Here is a 23,394-nt window from a genome sequence, read left to right on the forward strand (position 1 = left end):
TCTGCACACCTGGTTTCTAGACCTGTGAATGAAGCGCAAGAACTTTCTGATCACAGTCATCAACATGAAGCCGATACAAGTCCTGATGTTCAATATCCAACTTTAATGGCGTAGTTGATGTTGTATAAGGTAGTACAGTACATTTACAAGTTCAGAGAAGCAGACAGGAGTACCAGCATGGAAGCTAATGGACTGCTTTGAACGGGGGCGGCAGCAAATGGATTTTAGCCACCTGTCAAAAGGTCTAACTAAAAAGTATCAACACCAGTTTAAGTGTGAGCCATATTTAAAATATTTTCCCAGCATAACCTTGGTGTCGGAAAACTACAACAGTGAACTGAAGCCATTATCCATTTTCTCTTTAAAGGCACCGACAGTCATTTGGTGTATAATATTTGTCTTATGCTGCCTCAAGGTTATTATACAGTAAATAGTGTTTGGCATGCAACCAGTTTGAAACAACAGTAGTGCCAGACTCAATTGACAAGAACAGTACGTTTGCAGTCAGTTTTCTTAGTTTATGCTAGTTTTTGGGTTGGTTAGTTTGCGCTATTGTGTGACTTTGATGCACCGTAGAAACTACCATGAACACTACGGAAAAATTAAATTAAATTAGTGTTTTTGTGGGGAGTCTGGTATTCCTGTTTGTCCAAGCCGACAGCTATCTAGTTAATACACTGATAAATAAACCTTATGCAACCCCTCTTCAAACAATCCTACCCATCCCATTAAAGTGACTTCAGCCTGATGCAGACTGTTGGATGAAACTGATGATGACCAAACTAACTTTAGTCAGGCGTCTGATCTGCATTGCTCTCACTCTGGATGTTTTCTTTTTCGTTATGTCTAGCGGGGATTAAAGCTGCTCTGATTGTTTCACAAAGAGAAGCAACAAGCTCATTAATCATCGTCTACAGCCGAGCTGAATCCTGATGCATTCATGTGCTGTTTACACGAGAACGCAAACGGTTGTAATCAGCTCCGTGTGTACGCCCTATACGATCATTTCCTGATAACGATGAAGCGATAGCCCCACCTCTCCCCACCTCTGCTGCTCACTGCTGTAGCATGGTCAGTAGCTACTGAGCTACATTGCAGCGCGTAGCTCGCTTTAAGCGTGCCGTGTCGTGCCGTCCCCTTTTTTGGTTGTGCTTCCACTAGGCCTCGTTCCGGCGCGGCACGGCGCGGGGCCACTTTTTCCCCTCTTTTCTGGCCCTAGAAAATTGTGGTTCTATCGGGGCCAACAAACAGGGCTGAGTCGGGCTGAGTATGCTAAACTAGAGAGAGGAGCGCTGGCAAGAGGGCTAGAACTACAACAAGATGGACATATTTGACCGTGATTTAATTGTAATACACGTTTCAAAATGATGCCGAAGTAACAACATACTGATACCGGTTAGTAAAAACCATGAATTAATGCTTTGTCAAGTCTGCAGACAGACGGCAGGCGAAAAACCTTTTAAAATTCGTGTTTTTCTAGATGGAGATTGGCTAAGCTAACGCAGTATATGCCCCGACCGTCCACACTCACAACAACGGCCTATACAGACATAAATACAGCAGCGACTGTATTCACCATGACACAGGCAGTCTGTGGTTTGTACTTGTTTAACTTTTGTCGAGTTTCTGAACATATATAAGGAGCTGTGAGCTCTGAGTGCTCACAGCTAACGGCTGTGTTGTGTTTCTGGATTTCTCATTGAAGATGACGTCACGGCTCCGCCTACACTGCGTTACTATAGTAACTACCCCAGTTCCTAAACTGTAATGGAAGCGCAGCATGAAGTGAGTCGGCCCTGTTAAGGCCCAACGCGGCCAAGCCGTACCGAGCCGTACCGAGTGTGGCCGAGGCCGACCGTGTAGTGGAAATGCGCCATTACAGACCCGGCATATGTACTACAGCGTCTCCAGCGCTTACGAGCGGTCTCGTGTGAACGGAAGACTTTTTTGATATCGTATTCGGTTAGTTTGCGTTTCGTATGCGTTTGCGTGTAAATGGGGTCTTAGTCTTGTTATCAGCCCAGATAAGGATCTAAATGGTCAGCTCATTCCTTCAATGTCCTCTGGGTTTTGGAGGATATGCTGGACAACATAAGACATTGTGATGTTTTATAGACTAATCAATTACGGACAAAATGACAAACAGATTTATAGATAATTATAAAAATAATTTGAAGCAGCCCTCATCCATCCCTATGAAACATGAGCATGCCTCCAGTCAGCTGGTGATCTGAGGACTGTGTTCTCCTCTTTCTGTTATGCTAACATGCTCAGTGGAAAACTTAGGTCAGGGGGAACCCTGGTCCCTGAGCAACAACTCTGCAAATGTATTTTGTTACTAAGGCTGCAGCCACACGGAGACGATACGGGTTGTATCCGCTACAGTTCTCTATCATATAGACGGTTCGATTTCAACTTTAACGGACATGTTGACCAGCGGAAAAAAATTATAACGGAAACTCTGCCGCACGGTTCCCTCGTCCCTTGGAAGAGAGGTGGGTGTTTTTCATCTGCTGGTGGACTACCGGTGAGATTTACAGCAGGAGCACACGCTTGCCTCGGGGAGGGAGAAAAAGAGCCAGAGCCCTGGCCCCTGCCTCTCCCCACCTCTGCTGCTAAATCCACCGCGGAGAATAAACAGAAGGGCAACCATGCATGCTCGTGAAGTCTTCTTCGCTGCTTTTGGTGTATTTTGTGGCGGAAGTACAGCGCCACTTACAGGCCCGGCATATGTACTACAGCGTCTCCAGCGGGTCGAGCGGTCTCGTGTGGACGGACACGTTTCTGGTGCCGATTGCGTGTGGACGGAAGACTTTTTTGATATCGAATTTGGTTCGTTTTCGTTACCGTCTCCGTGTGGCTAGGGTCTAAGTTTCTGTTCATTGACATAAGCCGGATATAAATTACTCCTCAATTATACTTTTGTGTGACAGCCACCCGTACAAACAGTTTCACAAACTTGGAAAATGCAACTAAAAGCGTGTATGGCCACATGCACGAGACAGATGGGATTAAACTTGGTGGCACTAATTAAAATATACCTGGCCTAGCTCCTCCACTAAAGTTGCAACATTTTCAGGCATTTATCTTTGAGAAAATCTGATTTCTGGCACTGGAATATGATCATAATACACAAGATGCACAGACTGGGGCCAGACCTGTCCTGTTGCAATGGTGGATTGTCAGCTAACAGGTTATCATTAGGGCTGCAATAGTTTTCATTTTCCATTATCTGCTGATTATTTTCCAGATTCATCTATTCATTGTTTGGTCAGAAAATAGAAAAATGCCTCAAAGTCCACTGTGTTGTCCTCACATGTGATGTTAACAGCTGTGAGTCTCCCCACCTGTGTCCACAGGTGGGGAGACTCACAGCAGAAGCACCTTTTGTCCTCTGCCAGGGACACACCCAGCAGCAGAGGAGACAAAAGGGGCTAACAGGTATTAGCACTTTCTCCCAGCTCACTTTTCTCCCCGGCAGGACTGGAAAGGCAGGAATGACCTGATCAGCCCCGCAGATAGCTGAGCCGAAAACACTGACAGCAGAATTAAACCTCCTCCCTGAGTTTATTATCTGTCAGAAAAAAATACTGCTTGGGGAAATGTTGATTTTGATCTAGGGAAATATTTATGTGCAAAATAAAGCAGAGACACAGGTTCCACATAAGATATTCAGATCTCTGGAAACAAGTTAAGGGGGAAAGGTTGTTTGTCTCCACAGAAACTGTCAGAAGAGTGATTTGAATGAGACATTCCGAGCAAGAAATTCACAGATTCCTCTAAAGCAGATTAACCACACATCCTTGACTGATTTAGCGATGTCCTTGTATCACTAACATCTTAAGCTCCAAAACAGCACAGAAAGAAAGAAGGAGAAGTTTTCTGAAGAAAAAATATCAATCCAAAAGAGCAGATTTGTGTTAAAGGAAACGCGGTGAGAGCGCGGTGCGTAATCTCCACGTCGCTCCAAAACGCGCTCCAATTTTATCATTATGTTACCTTTGATGTAGTTGGATTTGGTCTCATCCAGCAGACTGGACGCGGAGATCCCCATGGTGCTGCTGCCGGGAGAGGATCCACAGGTAAGGTTCAGTCCTCAGGTACAAGCTCCGACACATCGATCTGCAGCGGCAGCGAGGAAGGAGGGAGGAAGGGAAGGAGGAAACGCCCTCCTCCTCCTCCTCTCCTCCTCCTGAGCACCGTGTCATTCAGTGACGTTAGCCAGAAAGCCAACTCACCTTTTTTTTTCACCTCTGGATAACACCCATGATGCCCTGGGGGGTTGAATCAGGTGCATTGATTACTTATTGAACAGCAATCGACATCTTTAAATGTAATTTAGATCAAATCATTCCATTAAAATTATTAATTAATACTGTCAGATATGGTGATTATTTAATTTTCTCAAATGGTTTACAGTTGTGAAAAATAACAAAGTACATTAGTCATGTAGTAGCCTACTTAAGTACACATTTGAGATACTTGCATATTACCATTTCTGTTATACTTTCTAATTCAACTCCAGTAGGGACATATTTATTTAAGTCACTCTGCATATCCTAATTAATGATACAAACAATGAATCAACTAATAACTAATGATATATTATTTCAGGTTAAGCTACACAGCATCACAGATTATAAAAACAAAACAAAAACTCCACCTTTGACTGCTGCATCATAAAAGTGGATTTGTAATTAAAAACTCATTTTTCAGTGCTTTTGCACAAACCTGAGTTATTCTGAAGTGAATACCAAACGATCTAAGGGATTCAACAAGGAATAAAGAGTTGGTTCCCTTGTCTCATGCATGGCTTGAGACTACCTTTGCAAAGGTGTGCCAAATTTAGCTTGCAAATTAATCAGTTCAGAATGAGCTTTCTCAGGGGCGTGGCTTAAAGAGACAGGCGCTAAAACAGAGCGTTTTAGACGAGTAAATAAATACAGGTATATTCAGATTGACAGTATGAGAAAAATATAATGTTTTTTTACATTAAAGAGGCCCTATTGTTATTTTTGTTGTTTTCCCTTTCCTGTTTGTAATTTTTTTTTTTTAGCTAAAATCCCAAAGTTTACATCACAGGGAGTTTCTCTCCCACACTCCCCTGCCTGAAACCCCTCCATTGGACTCATTTGTTTATTTCTGTGACATAGTGACATCACAACATAACACTTGCGCCTCTATTGGCTAGTGCTCCAACACATTGTATATGATCACAACAGAGCCGGTCAGCTATCCAATCAGAGCAGACTGGGCTCTGGTTTCAGACAGAGGGTGAAAAGAGGTGCTGCAGCACAGGCAGTATGAGAACAATAAAGAGCTTTTTTTTTAAAGCATGGAGACATGTCACAGCAGAGACACAAAATACAAATATGAACCTGAAAATAAGCATTGTATGTCCCCTTTTAAAGTGATAAACACATTCATGGGTCACTTTCTATGACCCAATACCATAATATATTATGTATTTGAAATGGGTCATTTTGAATAATGAGGTCATAACTTGTTACCACTTTTACAAAAGTCAACAATCTGAACACTTCCTTCAGTTCTAATGTGAGGTTCAGAACCTACAGAAAAGTCACCTCTGGCAACGAGCACACCGAAGATTAACCTCCTGCTATAAAAGACACAAGATTACCTGTTGATAAACTCAAATGCAGCTTCACCACAGCTACAAATTGCTACATCAAAAGAACATTTGGGTTTACACAATAAAGCCCTACGGCATATTTCCATTGTGGTCTCTCTGTAGTGGGGGGTGTTCATCTGTGTTTCTTACCTGTAGTGCTATCACTCTGGATGATTAGCAGTGATTACATCTGCACTGATTAACTCAAAAAAGTGAAGCTACGATCTGATCAATCATTGACATCTGCTGAGCTGAATCCCAATGCATTTGGTGCTGTAATCAAAGGAGTTAGCAGATAATGGTCAGATGACTCCTTTATATGTGGCCTTTGCTGTGTGAACTGCTTGTTTCCCTGAAGCTTAATAAGCATCATGTAGTCATCTAGTAATTGCCCTCATGTTGAGCCTCCAGTGTAAATTCAGCAGGTAATCACAATCTCAAAACAAATGAGATTAACACATGATTTAATCATCAGCTTTAAAACCTTCCAAGCTGCTTATGATTTAAAACAATTCTGGCTATCTCTTTCACAGATTCCCCATGTCCTTCTAAAGGTTACTGATAAACCCGAAGTCTTTTCTGTCCTTTCAACCACTCGAGGCTCTCAGAACGGGGTGTGAAATGGTGAGTTCTCATTGAGGAGATAGCATCATGTTCTGTTTGGTAATTGATGCGACTTGGATTACTATAAAAGAAAGAGAGAAAACCTTTATGCAACAAAAATAAAACATTTATTAATTGATTTTATCGCTCAGAAAACAGGATAATTGTATTTTGCTCAATTAAGAACGACAGGAAATCAGTAAAAAGCCGGCTTTGTGTTGATTTTGTTTTATTTAATGTTTTTTTTTTTACACACAAGAAATAAAACAAGACAGTTAACCAGCTAGAAAATAAAATCACAACTTGTAACCCATAGATTTTCATAAGAACTCTGAAAATAAATAGAGAAACAGCAGATAAATGAGGCTCCTCTGTGCTGCAGGATCCGCAGTTTAATATGCAAAAATCTGTTTTTGGTTTGATTAAAGATATATTAAAGTGAAAACATGTCTACGTAGTTTCAGTGCAACTTTCTTTAGATGAATAGAAACCAGACGAGCAGACTGATTTAGTTTCAAAGCGTGGAAGGCTTTGCGTTTCTCTCACAGCGTCTTGTCCATGCTCACACTCGTCTGAGGGACGCTGGCGTTGGTGTTGGTGGGCACGCTGTACTTGGTGAGGACAGATTTAAACTGCTCCAGCGTGGCGTCGGTTCGAACCCCCGTCGGGTCGAAGTGGGTCCGACTCACCCTGAAGCCGGCCTCCGTCAGGTACTGAAGGAACTTGTTCAACCTGTGAAGAGAAATATAGAGAAATAATAAAGTTAGATCAAATGTTCCTGCAGTTTTATGTCTATATTTAAAGCGTCTGAAGTTGTGTTTCAATATTTCTATAAAAAGATAAAGAATAAATCTTGTGTTATTCTTCATTTTTCTTTTTGTCAACCAATCCCATGTGCAAACCAACATGGTGTTACTGTCTTAATACTTTCTGACTTTGTGTGGCTTTTAGCTCCAGGCCCATTGTTTTTTTTACTGCAGACCTAAATATATATTCTTTTTAATTATATTCAGCATTTGTTTAGTCTCAGCCATTTCCCAGCAGCTGCTCGCTGTAGTTCCTCAAGCAGGGAAACATGGTGGATGGAGGACAATTTTTTGAGGACTATTTCCAGCAGTGTATTAATCCTCAATTGGTGAATATTTAACAGCAGAACAGTTGGATCCAGTCAAATAAGTACAGACGATGTGTCCATGATAATAATGGAATGTCAACCAGTGCGGTCCATTGATGTGCTGGGGTCAGAGGTCACTTACTTGGGCATGTTCATGCCTCGGATGCTGTGGCGGTGGATGCTGTAGTAGAAGGGCGGGTGATCCAGAGACGCCTCACACTTCATCCTCTTCAACACATTCCCCGACTCCTCTCCTGACTTCCTCTTCCCTGCAGGAATACTGGAAATTAGATCTGAGAGGGATTCATGTCCAACTCTGCTAAACCCAGGAGTGACTCTAGTGGATATCTCAAAGTTTCAAAAGCTAGCAAATCCGTCAGACTGAATTTTGGGTAAATATGAATGTGACGTTTTGCACCAGACATTATTTGTATTTGTGATGCTGCGACTACAGAGAACATGTTGGCCCCTTGTAGTGTCCCTGAAGTATTTGAACTGGCAGATACAGAATGCACAGTCAGTGGAACTGTCATACAGTGTGTGAAATGGCTGTTCTGGCAGTAAAATCAACTTTAAGGGTAAAATAAATAGGTTAAAAAAGTCATTTAAATGTTCCTGCAGAGCATCATAAATGCACATTCTATGCAGTGGGTGCAGTTCAGCAACACTGCCATCTAGAGGACAGAGTAAGTAACAGGTCAGCTATTTTTCCTTTTTTATGTACATTTCTGTGTACAAGTACATTAAAAACAACCGAAAAAAGGAGTACATTCCCTTCTGACTCACCGGACTGCTCAGCCTGACCCGACTCGTCTCCGCTCTTCAAGGTCTTGATGACGACTCCGCACTCCACTGCAGAGAGGGAACAAAACATCTTGTCAACACGTTGTTTTGTCATACACACACCCTGCGTTACAGGTGGGGATGTGTCACCTTGGTTGCTGAGAGCAGACGACCCGTGGACTAGCGACTTGAGGGTGGTGCAGTCCGACTCGCAGATGAGAGTTTTGACGAGCGGCTGGATGTCGTCCATGCTGTGCTTCACCGCCGCAGACAGCATCCTCCTCAGGAAGCCTGTGTTAAACAGAGGGCCGGACCTGGACACACACACATGCATTAGCTTTGAAAGGTTTGAAATCAAAAAGAGTATAATACCACAAACTGTTTTATTCTGTTGAATGACAGAATACTATTTCAATCGGATTTGACATTTGTTTTGTGACCCATGATCAGTATTTAACGGTGCAACTGGGCTCTAAATATTAAGTTTGAACGATTCACTTTGGGCCCTCTGCAGACTCAGTGTTATATTGAATAGATTTAAACTGTGATTGATCAGTCTGTATGTTTAGATGATATTCCAACAGTTCTAACTTTTTGTTTGTGTTAATACCATTTCCAAATGCCACAAGTAGTCAATTCAGCAGGCTAGAAGCATGATGGTGCACTTCACATTGAAGCAGGAAGTTGTTCCGACTTTAATCTGCACACATTTTGATGCTAAGCTTCCAGTTTCTTTTACCTATGACGGCTCATTTCTTCTATTCTTATTGAACTGTTGCTAAAAGTTATACTTGTCTCTTTCTGCCTTTTACATTTTCAGTCCGGTTAAACCATTGTACAGAGTTTTGTTCTCCATGTTCAGAACAAATCTTTCATGCAACATCTGAAAACAGACTTTCTACAACCTAAAAGCTTGAAACATAACTCCTCTCAGACATCGTGGCTGGAGATTTGAGCAGCAGCGTATCTGATAAGCTAGTTTTCTGAAGCAGCTGTTGTATTAGGGCCCATCACACAGCTCAGTGAGGTGTGTGTGTCGGTGCCTGATGCTGCAGTGATTTACCATAACGGCCCCAGCTGCACTGCTGTCTTCCCGGGCATACTTCCGTGACAGTTACAGGGCAGCGTTTCTGGAGGAAACACAAGAAAGGACAGTATTTACTTTTCATATGTACTGCAGCTTCCTGTATATCCTTCTCTGCGGGAAAAAATAAGAATTTAATATAAACAACAGGACACATATCACATCATATTGACAACAACTGTTACATTTGGATCTCTTAATATATATATATATATATATATATATATATATATATATATATATATATTAGGGATGCTCCGATTGATCGGTCACCGATCGAGATCTGCCGATACTCACTCTCTACCGATGCTCTCTAAGCATGCCGATCGCGAGGGCCGATCGCATGACGTAAAATACATGACACTTTTCTCTGTACGCGGCAAAACAAGCCGCTTCACCGGTCTGGCATTATTTTAAGGTGTCAGAAAAAGACAGTAAAAAAGCGGTATGCAACGTGTGTGTGAAGCAGAAATGCTGCAGCTCCACCCGCTGTGACGGAGCGGTGAGCGGAGCGAAACACACAAGAGTTAGACCTAACACACTTAGCTATTTTATCTACCTCTGGAACAAGCTAAACTAGTTATAAATATGTTTATTCTTCACTGTCGGCCTCACACATTACTGGATCAGCGAGCTGCATGAGATATTGACGGGCTGTCAGGAGAGGGAGAGAGGGGGAGAGAGAGGGGGAGAGAGAGAGGGAGAGAGAGAGGGAGAGAGCGCTTCCGCTCATTTCTCCCGTGTTATTATATTATCCAAAGTGAATGTAAACTTGAATAATGTACATCATTTGAATGTAATAATTAAGTTGATTGTTGTTTGTGGAAGCTCCAGTGAATGAGCCCCATTAACTGAGTTTTAAACATCACTTTAAATGGAAGATTTAAAGTGATGTTTAAATCTTCCATTTAGGCCCCGCCCACTCGATCGGATCGGCGATCGGTATCGGCAGATACTGATTCCGGCGATCGGCGATCGGCCCCAAAATTGGCGATCGGAGCATCCCTAATATATATTATAGGCGGTGAGGAGGCAAAGATGGTTGTTGACTAAATGCTCATGGAACATATATTTATATATATATATATATACTTTTCAATCAGTTCATAAAAAAAACATTTAGATCTTTACATTTCATTTGTAAAGTAATAAAGTCAAAAGTAGAATATTTCCCTCTGAGATGTTGTGAATGGACGTATAAAGTAGGAAAATATGGAAATACTACTTTAGTAAAGTAAAATCACCTCAAATGTGTACCTAAGTGAAATACTTTAGTAAATATACTTAGTTAAACTCCATCAGTTGCATCAGGTGTATACTAGACTCTCACAACAACTCACCGTCCACCATGTTCCCCTTCTTGAGGAAGACTCTCTCCTCACACCACTGACAGTGGACCAGTTTACGTAACTTCTTCGTGGACTCGTCCGCCTGCGTGGGGCCCCGGAGGACTCGCACCACCACCAAGACGAAATGCTCCAGGGCCACGGCCAACAGCACCTCGATGCCTTTGTTACAGCGAGCCGCCGCTCTGCAACACACAGCAATATTCAGGGTTTTATTTTTTCTGCCACATCAGGGCAGACAGACATCCAGGATGTGAAGTCCTACCTGGACACTGTGTCCACCACCATGCGTGCAGCCAGCTCTTTGTAGTACTCGGTGCGGATGATGTGGCAGCCGTAGTGCCGCAGGGTGACGTTGGGACTCTTGGAGTACAGAGAGGACGTGTCGGTGGACGTCACAGAGATGATGCCCAGGTTCCGGATGTTCCTGAAGGCAGCGTCCAGGTAGTTCACTGCAGTGCCGAACGGATCCAAGTGACTGGAAGATTGAAAAGAGTCAATTAATAACTGCACATTTTTAGGAAGCATTCATTTATTTTACTCTGTAGAAAGTTAAAGGGGCCCTATTGTGCGTATTTTAAGGTTTCATATTTGTGTTTTGTGCCTCTACTGGGAAAAGTCTCTATGCTTTAATGTTCAAAAGCCCTTTATTTTTCTCATACTGCCTGTGCTGCAGCACCTCTTTTCACCCTCTGTCTGAAACCAGAGCCCATTAAAGCATGTAAACATGTCAAAGTAGAGGCACACAATACAAATATGAACCTGAAAATAGGCAGGAAAGGGCCCCTTTAATAGTTTCTAGACAACTATGGCACAGAGGAAGAAGGATACAGACACAATACTTGATTAATTGGATTTATATTCCTGCAATGCGACTTATATGCCACTATGTTCGTTTCAGTACGTTTTTTTACAAATATATGTTGTGATAATTACATTTAGTCTGTAACATGTGTTCACCGTTTTGCCCTCAAATGTGTGAAACTATTAATAAAGACTAAAACATCTAACCAATAAGCTAAACTAATTACAAACTATCTTCCGACTTACATGTAGTCGAAGGGCCACAGGTGCATGGTGACGTTGGCGTCCATCTTGACGACCTCCACCGTAGCGATGGGTGTTCCCTCAACCTCACTGGTGGCCACCTCGGGACCCCGGGGGCCTCGCGAGCCTCCGTCCACCCGGATGTTGTTGAGCTCGCAGTTCTCTTTGATCATTTTGACGCACGTGTCGCTGATATCTGTGATGGTCACTTTAACAGCGCTGCGGAGGTGCTTCGCCCACTGGAGGCCCATAATCCCTGAGAGACGGACAGGAAGAATTCAAGGCAAGGCTTAATGTGGATGCAGACTCTATGCTCCTCTCTTTTCTTTTTCAAATGGATATATTTTACAGTTGATCATCAATCTTCAGTGAAAAGACATTTGTTTTACAATGTCTTTTAGTCTCAGATTCAAGATTGGACTGTCTTTAAACCACGGTTGCAATAAAAGTTAATCAATTACTCTTTTGTTGTATAAATAACAGAAAATAGTAAACAAATAAATCCATTACAATTTTCTTAATCCCAATTTGACATTTAAAGGACTGTTCCTCCATTTGATGTGTAAAGTGGAGTGGAAAGAAGTGGGTAATGCGTGTGTTGTAATTTTGTAAACAATTCTACGCATCAGTGTATTTTTTTAAAGACCTATCCGATCCGACCTACTATTTTAAAAGCAAAGATAGTACTTCAAAATCCTCAAAGACAAGGTAAATATTTGGATTTTTTGTGTGGAATGTTGTTATAAAAATGTATTATAATTAATTATTTATATTTAATTATTATAATTCAATTATAATTGACTGATTATTTGATCACAACGTTGTTTAAGATCAGAATTTAGCCAATATGGTAAAAATGACTACTATTATTGGCAGGAATTTGACAACAATAGAATCAAGTTAATGATTCTTATCTTAACTCTGTGAAATAAATGTATTTTGAAGGAGGAGATTAAATGATGTCAAAACAGTTGGAAGACTTGTATTTTATTTTGTGCAAAATTACTACACTAATGTATTTGATCAAAACACCACATATTGAAATGACGTCAAAAGCAGCTGTGATTTGTTTCACAGTAGATGGCAGGAAAACCCTGACTTTAAATGCAGATAAATGGCAAGTAATTTAAAATGTATAAATGTATACTTTATTTAAATGCAATGTTCTTTGGCTGTTTTATATAAATAAGCAGCCATCATTTTGTTAAAACTAATTACTCCAAAATAAAGATTTGCTATAAAGTGCAAAAAATACAGATAATAAGAGAAAGTTAAAGAAAAGATAAATGGGTATATAACAAAAAATTCAAATAATATGCAAAATATGAACAATAGAAGATACGCATTTGGAGATCTAAACTCATAGGTAAAGCAACAATGGAGAGATTACAGTAAGATACTAGCGTGATACAGGAAAAACTGTTGAATCTCACCTGTGGCTCCAAAAGCATCCAGACACTCGATCGGGCTCCTCTCCTCCGCCAGCACCGCCAGGGAGCAAAACACCAGCTGCCTGAGACACACACAACCCTGCTTTAATGCATGTTGGTTTTCATAACATAAATCTGCATGATTATACATTTTTGTGAGAACTGGTGTTGTTTTCAGGCTGACCTGTTGGTCTTCATCTTGCGGTTGAAGTAGGTGTCGCTCTTCTGCGGGGTGGTGTGGTTCGGGAGGAGCTGGACGTTGGTTCCAAGTTCTTTCATGATCTCATACGGCTGACCGGACGGAGCTGCAGACGGAATTTGTAAATGAAAAAGACAGAGAAAGATCAGCAAGATTCTGTATTGTTTTGGACAGGAAGAATGTAATGTCTGTCGGATTAACAAACACAAAGTGGTGCCTCAACAGGGATGATCTGAGGTAGGAGGTGGAACAGATTTGGAGTTAAGAGCTTTTTAATAAGGAGAAACTTCTGGATATTCTGCTTCCACACATTCATGTAAATATATCTAATATGTACCGGTATATATGACCCAATATGTATATATGTTCACTTTAATTCATCTCTTAATTCATCGTTTTTTATCATTTTTATTTTTATCTTTGATTTGATCTTTAATTGTATTAATCTGTGTGACTCTGTGCTGTCCTGTTTTTCATTCTTACCCTGTTGCTGTTAAACCACTGAATTTCCCCACGGGGATTAATAAAGGTCCATCTTATCTTATAAAAATCATGTCTTTAACAGAAGAAGACTGTGATAGTGTCGTTTTTAAAATTCCTTAACGCAGCTCGTAGTCTTCAAAGTTCTGGGTGTTGTCAAAATGTATATATAATTATATTTATCCTGTATTCATTGTTTTTTTTTCTTAAGATCCAAGAAATGTGATGCTTTGAGTGAGTTAATGTGCAACACAAGATAAAATCCATTCTTAAGATAAATACAACCACACCAACTGATTGATATTAAATGGATTGGAGACAAAAAATACATAATTTGGTATTAAAAAAATACTAGAGAAATTATCTATTTTTGCAAATTAACCATCAACATCGGCTAGATGTAAGCTACGGGCAAAAACCTCAATCCTAAGAAAATGTGTTAGCAAGCAGTTGCATAACGAGAACAATATCCGTCACTTTAGCTGCTAAATGCTCCACCATGACTTCAGCCAGTCTCTAACTGTGCCTGTCTGTGGTGTGAAATAAAACAATTTAAAAAAAGCTGTTACTCAGTATAAAAGCTCCGTAAAGATAAGTAGGGCTGCATCGTTTCACCTTTACATATAAATAGTCCTGAAGTCCAATGTTCTTATATAAATATATGTATTTTAAGACTCAAACCTGGGATTTTGAAATTAAACTGTACCATCTAGTGTTTTTTTTAGAGCTGAGTGAAAGTTTGTTTTGACCATTTCCTGTTTGAATCTAGTGGAGCATGTTGTGAGTAGATGGTGTCGCTGTTTCTTACCCGGCTCCTCATACTGCACGTCTGAGCTCCCCGAGTAGCTGGCCTCAGTCTCTCCTTTGTTGACGTGCCGCTTCAGGTGGCTGATCATGTCCGTCTTCCGGGCGATGGTGACAGAACACACCACACAGTGGTAGTGAGCCACGTGTCTCCCCGAGGCCTGGACAGAATATATTGGGATGAACTTAATTTAGGGGTGAAAGAAGTAAAGAAATGCAGCATCTTCACAATAATGTCAAATGGCATGATGAGAGGAAATGCCTTAGAATTCAGTATTTACCAATTCAGAATTTGGACCATATTACTTGTGAATTTTTTTAAGGGGCTCTATTATGTACATTTTCAGGTTGATATTTGTATTTTGTGCCTCTACTGTGACATGTCTCCATGCTTTATTCTTCAAAAAGCTCTTTATTGTTCTCATACTGCCTGTGCTGCAGCACCTCTTTTCACCCTCTGTCTGAAACCAGAGCCCAGTCTTCTCTGATTGGTTAGCTGGACAGCTTATTGGTCAAGTGCTAAGAGATGTCCCACGCCTTAGCCAATCACGTACATGGTGTTGGAGCGCTAGCCAATAGAAGCGGGAGTGTGACATAGTGATGTGATTAGATTACAGGAGAAAGCCTAATAGAGCCTCTTTAAGAATGACAGAATGCAGAGACAGTCAATTGTTGCCTACTTTTGCTCAATCATGAAAAACAGCTTTTATGATTAAAAGGCAAAACATGTTTGGGAATATATTAGGGGTTTTACAGAGTGAGGATTTATTTCCACATGGTGAAGAAGGTTCTGTTTTTTTCTGATTTACATTATTTAGGTCACATTTCATAATAAAAGTAACAATACAGAATGTACAAGAACCTTAAAAGTAGTGTTTACTGCAGCACAACAACATGTATGCTGAAACTAAGTATGTGAAATGTATAAAGGGATCATCAGTCGTATGTCGATGAAGCCCGTTGCTACAGGGTTTGCTCTTATTGTTCCAAACTGAAGGGAACGTGATCTCTAGACTGTGTCTGTGTCTCTGTGTCTCTCTGTGTCTGTGTGTGTGTGTGTGTGTGTGTCTGTGTGTGTGTGTGTGTGTGTGTGTGTGTCTAAGGTCTCACCTGATCTCCACTGAGGCTGGGTTTCAGGTTTCTGCAGGGCAGGTGGCAGATGCACATCATCTGGCCTGTTCAAGGTCAACAGTTATGCATCAGGATTAGAAGATGTCCTTAGCTGTCACTTTCACATGCATTTCTTTATCATTACTGTACAAGTAAGGAAAACATGATTTTTTTAACTTTGCACACTTTTTCCGACCTGTATGACGGCAATGAACGGCCAAAGGTACGTGGAGTCTCTTGATGCTGTATTTTGGATTTGTTCTCTCGGTATAGCCTTCACAGCTGCTAGTATAAACTTACTCTATGATCTATTAAAAATGTCAGAAGAAATGATGATAATTTATGATTTTTTTTGTTTTTTTTAAATATTTTTCTAGTTATTGTGCTTTTTATCATGTTTTTAATTATTGTTTTATTATTGTACTCCCATTGTGTTATTTAATATGTATTGCCTGTACAGCACTTTGGTCAACTGAAGGTTGTTTTAAATGTGCTATATAAATAAATAAAGATAAAGATGATAAATGCCAAAAATATGTTCCTAAAACTGTTTATTTTGTCTGACCAACAGACATTTAATTTCTTTTGGACATGTAACAAAAATAACACATCAAATTAGCAGTAAAGTATGTCAAACTCTTAATATAATAATTATCATAAACAATATAAATAAACAACCTAAGTAGGTATTACACAATCCAATACATTTTAAATAGTTTAATTTGAGAAATGATGATAACATTTTCCTTATTTCCACAAATGTTCACTGACTGTGTTAGCTGGAAGTGGTTGGGGCTAATTGTTGTCTTTTTTAACCAGAAAATGTAACTCAAGCGTCCAGGAAGAGTGATTTTCGTAGCGGCCAAACGGTGGTACAACTCTTCCGTTCTAGTCCGTGACGTCATTGCGCCCAAAAATACTTTTTCCTATTGACTGACATTGTGAAAGAGACATCTGTAAGTCAGTATATATCTTTTTAAGCTAAGTAATATACCTAGTTCGAACACTTTTATAGGTCTTATTTAAATGATTAGGGTCTAAAAGTTGTAAAATGCACAAAAAATGTATCCAGAGCTATTTTCCCTCTCCATTCATTTGACTGAGGCGAGAGCGGGAGATCGGAGGCGGGACCTACAGTCGCTCCATTCTGGCTTCATGCACCACTGGGCAGCTCTCATAGGAATGAACGGGGCCACACCTCAGATGCTGTATCCAGTTCGCTGTATCCAGTACGCTTAAACCACACTCCGCGCCATGGTGGAAATGCGCCATTATGGCGCATTTCCACCATGGCGCGGAGCGCGGTTTAAGCGTGCCGTGTCGTGCCGGGCCCGTTTTTGGTTGCGTTTCCACTATGCCTAGTTCCGGCCCGGGGCTACTTTTTCACCTTTTTTCTGGCCCGACAAAATCGTGGTTCTATTGGGGCCAACAAACAGGGCTGAGTCCGGCTGAGTTTGCTAAACTAGAGAGAGAATCGCTGGCAAGGGGGCTACAACTACAACAAGATGAACATATTTGACCGTGATTTAATTGTAATACACATTTCAAAATGATGCCGAAGTAACAACATACTGATACCGGTTAGTAAAAACCATGAATTAATGCTTTGACAAGTCTGCAGACAGACAGACAGTTTTTCTGGGGTGCTCATTGAAGATGACGTCACGGCTCCGCCTACACTGCGTTACTATAGATACTACCCCAGTTCCTAAACTGTAATGGAAGCACAGCATAAAGTGAGCCAGTCCTAACAAGGCATAATGAGGCCTAGCCATACCGAGTGAGGCCGAGCGAGGCTGTGTAGTGGAAATGCGCCATTAATACATCCATAGTATAACTCAAATGGCAAAAGTGTTCTTCCATCTTCCTGTTTCAGCATGGCACAAAGCCAGCTCCATAAAGATTATTTTTCCAGTTTGTGTAGGAGAGCATCATTGTGTGACCTTGTGTTTCATGTTCCTACCTTCAAACTCCACATAGACTTTCCAGTGGAGGTTCTGCAGGTGTCTGCGGAGCTTGTGGCTATAGCAGGCTTTAAACTTCTCCTCGGGACACAGAGGGCAAGACTTACGTCCCGCTGGTGAGTGAAAACACAAAATCAAAAACCAAGGATGTATATAAAAGTTAATTTCATTTTTTATCATTCTCTAGATTATTTCTCTTAATTCTATTCTCTAAAACTGTCAAAAACATATAACACTTTTTTTTTAACAGCAAACACGACATCTAAAATATCTTGCTGTGTCCAACCAACATTCCAAAACTTAAAAATGGCCACCTGAGAAGTATAGACAAGTTAAATTGGTTGCATGACAAATACTTTAAAAGTTATTTGATTATCAAAATAGTGTCTGATGTATTCTCTTGCGTGACTCACTGATAATCGCCTTTAAACTGCAGCTTTAAAAGTCACAATTTCATTTAAATGTTCTTCTACATTATGAGATTTTTTTTTAATATTAAAAATCTAAAGAAAGCAGTAGGGCTGCACCTGATAATTTTAAGATTCAAAGCTTCATTCACAACATTGACATTCAAATACAAAATCAAAAGAGTATGAATTGTTTTTAAAGCCAAATTGTATTAGTTTTATTACATTAGGTTAGGTTGGGTTCCCATGGTGTATTCCCATATAATCCGATTCAAACATTCTGCACTAACTACAACATGTTAATAAAAGTCAATATTTATTGTAAAATTTTTTAATTTTTCTAAAATCACATCAGGTAATCCAATAAATTCTGCTTCAATCCATATTTGTAGTGTTAAGCCTTTCAAATACAAAATGTTCACTGTGGTCAAAAAACAGTTTGCTGTATTAACGGGTCGTTCCAGCAGCCATCTCACAATAAAAAAATTACATTTATTAAACCACAATAACAAAAAAATCCCCTAGTATTTCATTTCAAACCTTTATTTATTCAGGTTGTATCCCATTGAGATCATTGACCTCTTTTTCAAGGGAGACCTGCTCAAGTAGGTTCCACATGAAACATTAAAAACATAAACAGAACAACAAGAGGACATCATACAGTAGCATTACAGGGATTACAAATTACATACTATCCACATGCACAAGTACCAACAGCTTCCGATTCAGTAGCATCCAACCGAGCTTTAAAAACATTTAGTGGCACCAGATTGCTCAGTTTCCATTTTAATTGCAGACTATTCCAGGACAGTGGAGCTGCGCATCTAAATGCTATTTTCCCTAAGACAGTCCTAGCAGTTGGCACATTTAATAAAACCACAGCATGCGATCTCAGGCAGTAGCCACTTACAATTCGCCGTGAGATCAGGGAGCAGATGTAGGATGGAAGTTTCCCTAACATGGCTTTATATATAAAAATGTACCAGTGACTGAGCCTCCGTACAGTTAGTGAAGGCAGACCAGCCCTTGCATACAGGGTACAGTGATGAGTTAATGCTTTACAGTTTGTCACAAATCTCAGTGCACTGTGATACGCAGCATCTAACTTGACCAGGCAATTGGCAGGTGCATTCATATAAATCAGATCACCATAGTCCAGCACAGGTAAAAAGGTCACAGTGACTAGCCTTTTCTGGCCTCGAGCGAGAAACAGGACTTGTTCCTGTAGAAGAAACCTAGTCTAACCCTCAGTTTTTTAAGCAGGTTATTGACATGACGTTTAAAAGTGAGACAATCATCAAGCCAGATACCAAGGTATTTGTAACAGGCAACCACTTCAAGTTTTATTCCTTGCGTAGTTAAAATATCTAAAACAGGCTCTGGTGTCTTTTTGGCTTTTGAAAAGAGCATTACCTTGGTTTTATCAACATTTAAAAGAAGCTTTAGTTCAGAGAGCTGAGTCTGAATAATGTTAAAAGCAGTTTGCAATTCAACAACAGCCTCCTTAATGGAGGGACATGCACAGTACATAACGGTATCATCCGCATAAAAATGTAAGGTTGCTCCATCGACATTTTCACCTAAACTATTGATGTAGATGGAGAATAAAAGTGGACCTAAAACAGAACCTTGAGGAACACCATTAGTAATGTTTAACCACTCAGAAGACAGCCCATCAAAATGAACACATTGGGACCTTTCAGAGAGGTAGTTCACAAACCACCCCACTGCATGGCTGGATAAGCCAATACTGAGTAGCCTCTGCTTTAAGATGCGATGATCGACGGTATCAAACGCTTTGGAAAGGTCAATAAATAGAGCTGCACAACTCTGCTTATTATCTAAAATACTCGCCACATCATTCACCACTTTCATTGTGGCAGTGATGGTGCTATGTTGCTTTCTGAAGCCTGACTGATGTTTAGACAGGATGTCATTTGTACATAAAAACACCTTTACCTGTTCACTCACTAGGCGTTCAAGAACCTTAGCCAGAATTGACAATTTAGAGATGGGCCTATAATTATTTAAAACAGTTGCCTCCCCTCCTTTCAGCAAAGGCAGGACATACGCTGACTTCCACAGTTTTGGAATTGTGTTTGTGCTGAGGGAGAGGTTAAAAAGAGTAGTGAGAGGTGGAGCAATAAAATCTGCAGCTATCTTTAAAAAGAAAGGTTCCACGTTGTCCGGGCCGGCCGGTTTCTTAGGATCTAACTTGGTTAAAGCTTCACGAACAACATCAACAGTAAAAGGAGTAAAACTGAAAGGGTTTTCCAGACCACATTGTTCAGAGTCACCGACTGTGGTGTTCACAGAAGCAGAGTTAGTCACAGAATCAAACATAGAACCGCAGGACACAAAATGCTCATTAAAACAATTTAACATAGTAGCCCTGTCCGATATAGAGCCAGATGTTGTGGTAATGCACGGAGGTAGCTCATTTCGGATCTCACCGGTGGATAGCGATTTTATGGCTTTCCAAAATTTCCTAGGATTATTTAGGTTTTCTGTAGTAACTGACAAATAGTACTTCGACTTAGCACTTTTGACCTGTGAAGTGAAGCTATTTCTTAGTTGCCTAAAACGCAGCCATTCAACCTCTGAGCCTGATTTCCTAGCCTTTGCCCAGGCCTTGTTTCTCTCATGTAGGAGACTGGACAGTTCAGCAGAAACTATTAAACTATTTAAAGGTGGGGTAGGTAATTTTGGAGAAACCAGCTCGAGTGCGCTAAAATTTGAAAATACACAGCCGGAAAAAATCTGCCACTTCCTTACAGAGTCCCTCCTCCAACACACACGAACATGCACATGACCAATGAGGGCACGAGATACGTTTGTGCACAGATGGAAGGCTGACAGGCAGGTTGGCCATCCAGTTATTTTAGCCGGGCCGGCTAAAATGATTGGTCGTGCTTTTTACAGTACTACGGCTTCCACAGATGAAATTCTTTTATGGATTTTTTTTCAAAGCACTTAAGATATTCATTGCCATCGGGATGTTAAGAGCATTCGATGGAATATAACAAAAAGTGTATCTCGAGCCGGTTTCTCAAACTTACCTACCCCACCTTTAAGGATGCTTACTTCATAAAATATAACATGTAGTCATCAGCAGCTCTGAAATGTACGTTTGGTAAAGCCCAAGATAAGGAACGCATTATGAATACTTCCTGTAAAAGTGAACTCACCACCATTGAGGTCAACCAGCACCTCGAGTCCTTCCAGTTTAGTCTGGATGGAGATGTGTCTGTCTGTGAAAAGGAGACAACATTAAGATGTTGTGTTCAGTCAGAAAAAAGTTTTAGTCCATATCATTAATGTTTCCTCCCTAAAGTCAGTGAATACAGATGACATGAGGCCATCGAACCCATCCACACAGAAAGAGCGTTTATTAAATCACCTGAAGTGGTAGTTGAGGGCTTGGCGTCACTGTCTGCAGCGCCTTCAGTCTTCTCTGCCTGATCTGCAGCTTTGTCCCCAGCTGACGATGCATCTCCACCATCTGCACCTTCACAGACAGAAATAAATGGAAATAAATGATTTATAAAGCTATCTAGTTTAATTCACTGAGAGCCCCAGCTGCAGTTCATCAGCTACACAGCTACTGAAACCAGCTAACAAAAAAAGGAGATAAAGCAGTTTGTTCATATTTGTCTACTCAACGACTTTCAAAAACAATGTAGGCCTATGTCCTCTACTTTTAAAAGTTGGAGCTATAAAAGTCTAGGTACCATTATCTAATGAAGTGCAACTAGTGATGTATTGATTAATTCATTGAATCATGAACAGCATTATTTTACTGTGACATCATACAGAGAAAAACTAAAATTCAGAGACAATGAAGAAACTTCAATAGGAAGATGTATGGTGTTTGTCTCGCTACATTACTTAAAAGAAGTATTCAAATATTGAAACTGCTGTGGATAATATATTAATAGATTAGCTCCCACCAGGGCTGTAGTTATAAAGATATGTATCTTGGTATTTGGAGGTTTTACATTAAAAATAAAACGTTTGGTAAAGTAAAGTTACATTAGCTGCTACAGTATAGTGTTTGTCATGACCTCAGTATTCTCTAATATAGTTACATGTAGCCTACATTATAGCCTACAATACATAATATACTTGCTACAGACCATATATCCCTGCTCCATTCCATAGATAGACCGTATCACACTTTCGAAACCCTTCCATTTCCTAACGCGAGTTTTTTTTGTGTGAAACCAAAACCAGTCTCCGTAGACATTTAACCGTTGAATAATGGACAGTCGATGTCCTAAGTAACTGAGCGGCCCTGTAGTGCAGCTCCGTGAAGAGACCGTGTCAACCAAACCTGTGGTGTACATCCTGAATACAACACTTACAAAAAGCAACTGCGAAGAGATAGACTACTTTAGAGAACTGCTGACCACAATGGTTAGGCTAGTGTAAGCTCCTGCGTCTTCGTCGCTGTTATTGTTGACTATTTAGGTCCCATGGCGGAGCTCCGTGGTGAGGCCCTCGTTTAGTTAAGCAGTTACAAACTGATATTCACTATGAATTCACTGCACAGTGCTGATAGCGACTACATTGGAATGTGTTTTACAATTATATGTCCTAAATTTGGAGTTGAAACGACAAATGGGGTGAATTAACTTACGTTTGATATCGACGTCCTCCTGGTGTAGCTGAGCAGCATCTGCCTCTTTGAGCTCCGCCATTGCTAACTACGCAGGAAATGTCTGTCGTACGTGCTTAACGTAAACTGCGCAGTTTGAAAACGTAATTTGCTTTTGAACCTATATATACAGTCTATGTTTTGAACATGTTTTGAACATAACACTCATTTACACAGCTACAAGCTACATTTCTTTTTCAAAACAGGTTCACACAATGGAATGTGAGTTGTAGATCCTTCAACACCCACGTATACATATATAGAGACAGAAATTAAAAACTTATTGCACAACAAAAAACAAAAAACAAAAAACAACAAAAAACATTCCAAATATAAGCATCTTGGTGATCTGCAGCACTGGAATATGTTGGTACCTTTATATATACAGTCTATGGTTGGTACCCGATTATCCCGATACCTAGAAAAATATAAAGTAACTATATTATTATAATTAGTAGTAGGCCTATTATTGTAATTATAGTTTTTGAAGTCAGATAAACTGTTGTCCTTTTTAACAGCTGTCACTTTTACACATCACTTTAGCAGGGTAAACACATTGAAGTTGAAAATATGAGTTATGGTCTCGTTCTATTTCACAAGCGAGCACAATGTCTTTAACCTGCAACACCAGTAGATGGCAGCAGAGATTCATGATGTCTCTAGCTTCACCTGTGATTGATGTATCAACTGTATATATAACAACCAACCAACACACCCTGTAATATGGGTCATTC

General features: G+C 40.3%; 2 protein-coding genes across 6 annotated transcripts in view; both read right to left on the minus strand.

The window, feature by feature from the left end:
* Nucleotides 1–4,247, minus strand: part of niban1a (niban apoptosis regulator 1a) — a 34,111-nt gene extending 29,864 nt beyond the window's left edge. For both annotated transcript variants that reach the window (XM_034147310.1, XM_034147309.1), the window contains exon 1: nucleotides 4,000–4,247. In XM_034147310.1, the coding sequence (XP_034003201.1) occupies nucleotides 4,000–4,054 (55 nt within the window). In that variant the 5' untranslated portion in view covers nucleotides 4,055–4,247. The remainder of the gene's footprint in view (nucleotides 1–3,999) is intronic.
* Nucleotides 4,248–6,452: 2,205 nt separating this feature from the next.
* On the minus strand, nucleotides 6,453–23,052 carry trmt1l (tRNA methyltransferase 1-like). 4 transcript variants are annotated; one of them, XM_034147316.1, is made up of 16 exons: nucleotides 23,035–23,052; nucleotides 21,404–21,511; nucleotides 21,192–21,254; nucleotides 17,596–17,709; nucleotides 15,633–15,697; nucleotides 14,527–14,683; nucleotides 13,224–13,344; nucleotides 13,043–13,122; nucleotides 11,613–11,865; nucleotides 10,828–11,040; nucleotides 10,557–10,747; nucleotides 9,196–9,262; nucleotides 8,283–8,446; nucleotides 8,136–8,201; nucleotides 7,492–7,618; nucleotides 6,453–6,967 (listed from the first exon to the last, which is right to left on the minus strand). In XM_034147316.1, exons 5-16 carry the CDS (start codon nucleotides 15,690–15,692, stop codon nucleotides 6,778–6,780), a joined length of 1,689 nt encoding a protein of 562 aa, XP_034003207.1. In that variant the 5' UTR covers nucleotides 15,693–15,697; nucleotides 17,596–17,709; nucleotides 21,192–21,254; nucleotides 21,404–21,511; nucleotides 23,035–23,052; the 3' UTR covers nucleotides 6,453–6,777. The 4 variants fall into 4 exon arrangements, with proteins under 4 accessions (XP_034003207.1, XP_034003204.1, XP_034003206.1 ...); XM_034147313.1 differs by lacking the exon at nucleotides 23,035–23,052 and adding an exon at nucleotides 22,643–22,727; XM_034147315.1 differs by lacking the exon at nucleotides 23,035–23,052 and adding an exon at nucleotides 22,368–22,432.
* Nucleotides 23,053–23,394: the final 342 nt, after the last annotated feature.

Source organism: Trematomus bernacchii, unplaced genomic scaffold, assembly GCF_902827165.1.
Source record: "Trematomus bernacchii unplaced genomic scaffold, fTreBer1.1, whole genome shotgun sequence".
Taxonomy (NCBI): domain Eukaryota; kingdom Metazoa; phylum Chordata; class Actinopteri; order Perciformes; family Nototheniidae; genus Trematomus; species Trematomus bernacchii.

Coding starts and splice junctions, on each gene's coding strand:
- trmt1l (XM_034147313.1), bottom strand. CDS start 22,703: ATGGCGGAGCTCAAAGAGGCAGATGCTGCTCAGCTACACCAGGAGGAC. Junction 13,345..14,526: donor CGTGCAGTATGAGGAGCCGG/GTAAGAAACAGC, acceptor TTCCGTCTGCAG/CTCCGTCCGGTCAGCCGTAT. Junction 9,263..10,556: donor GAAGGGGAACATGGTGGACG/GTGAGTTGTTGT, acceptor TGTTTCCTCCAG/AAACGCTGCCCTGTAACTGT.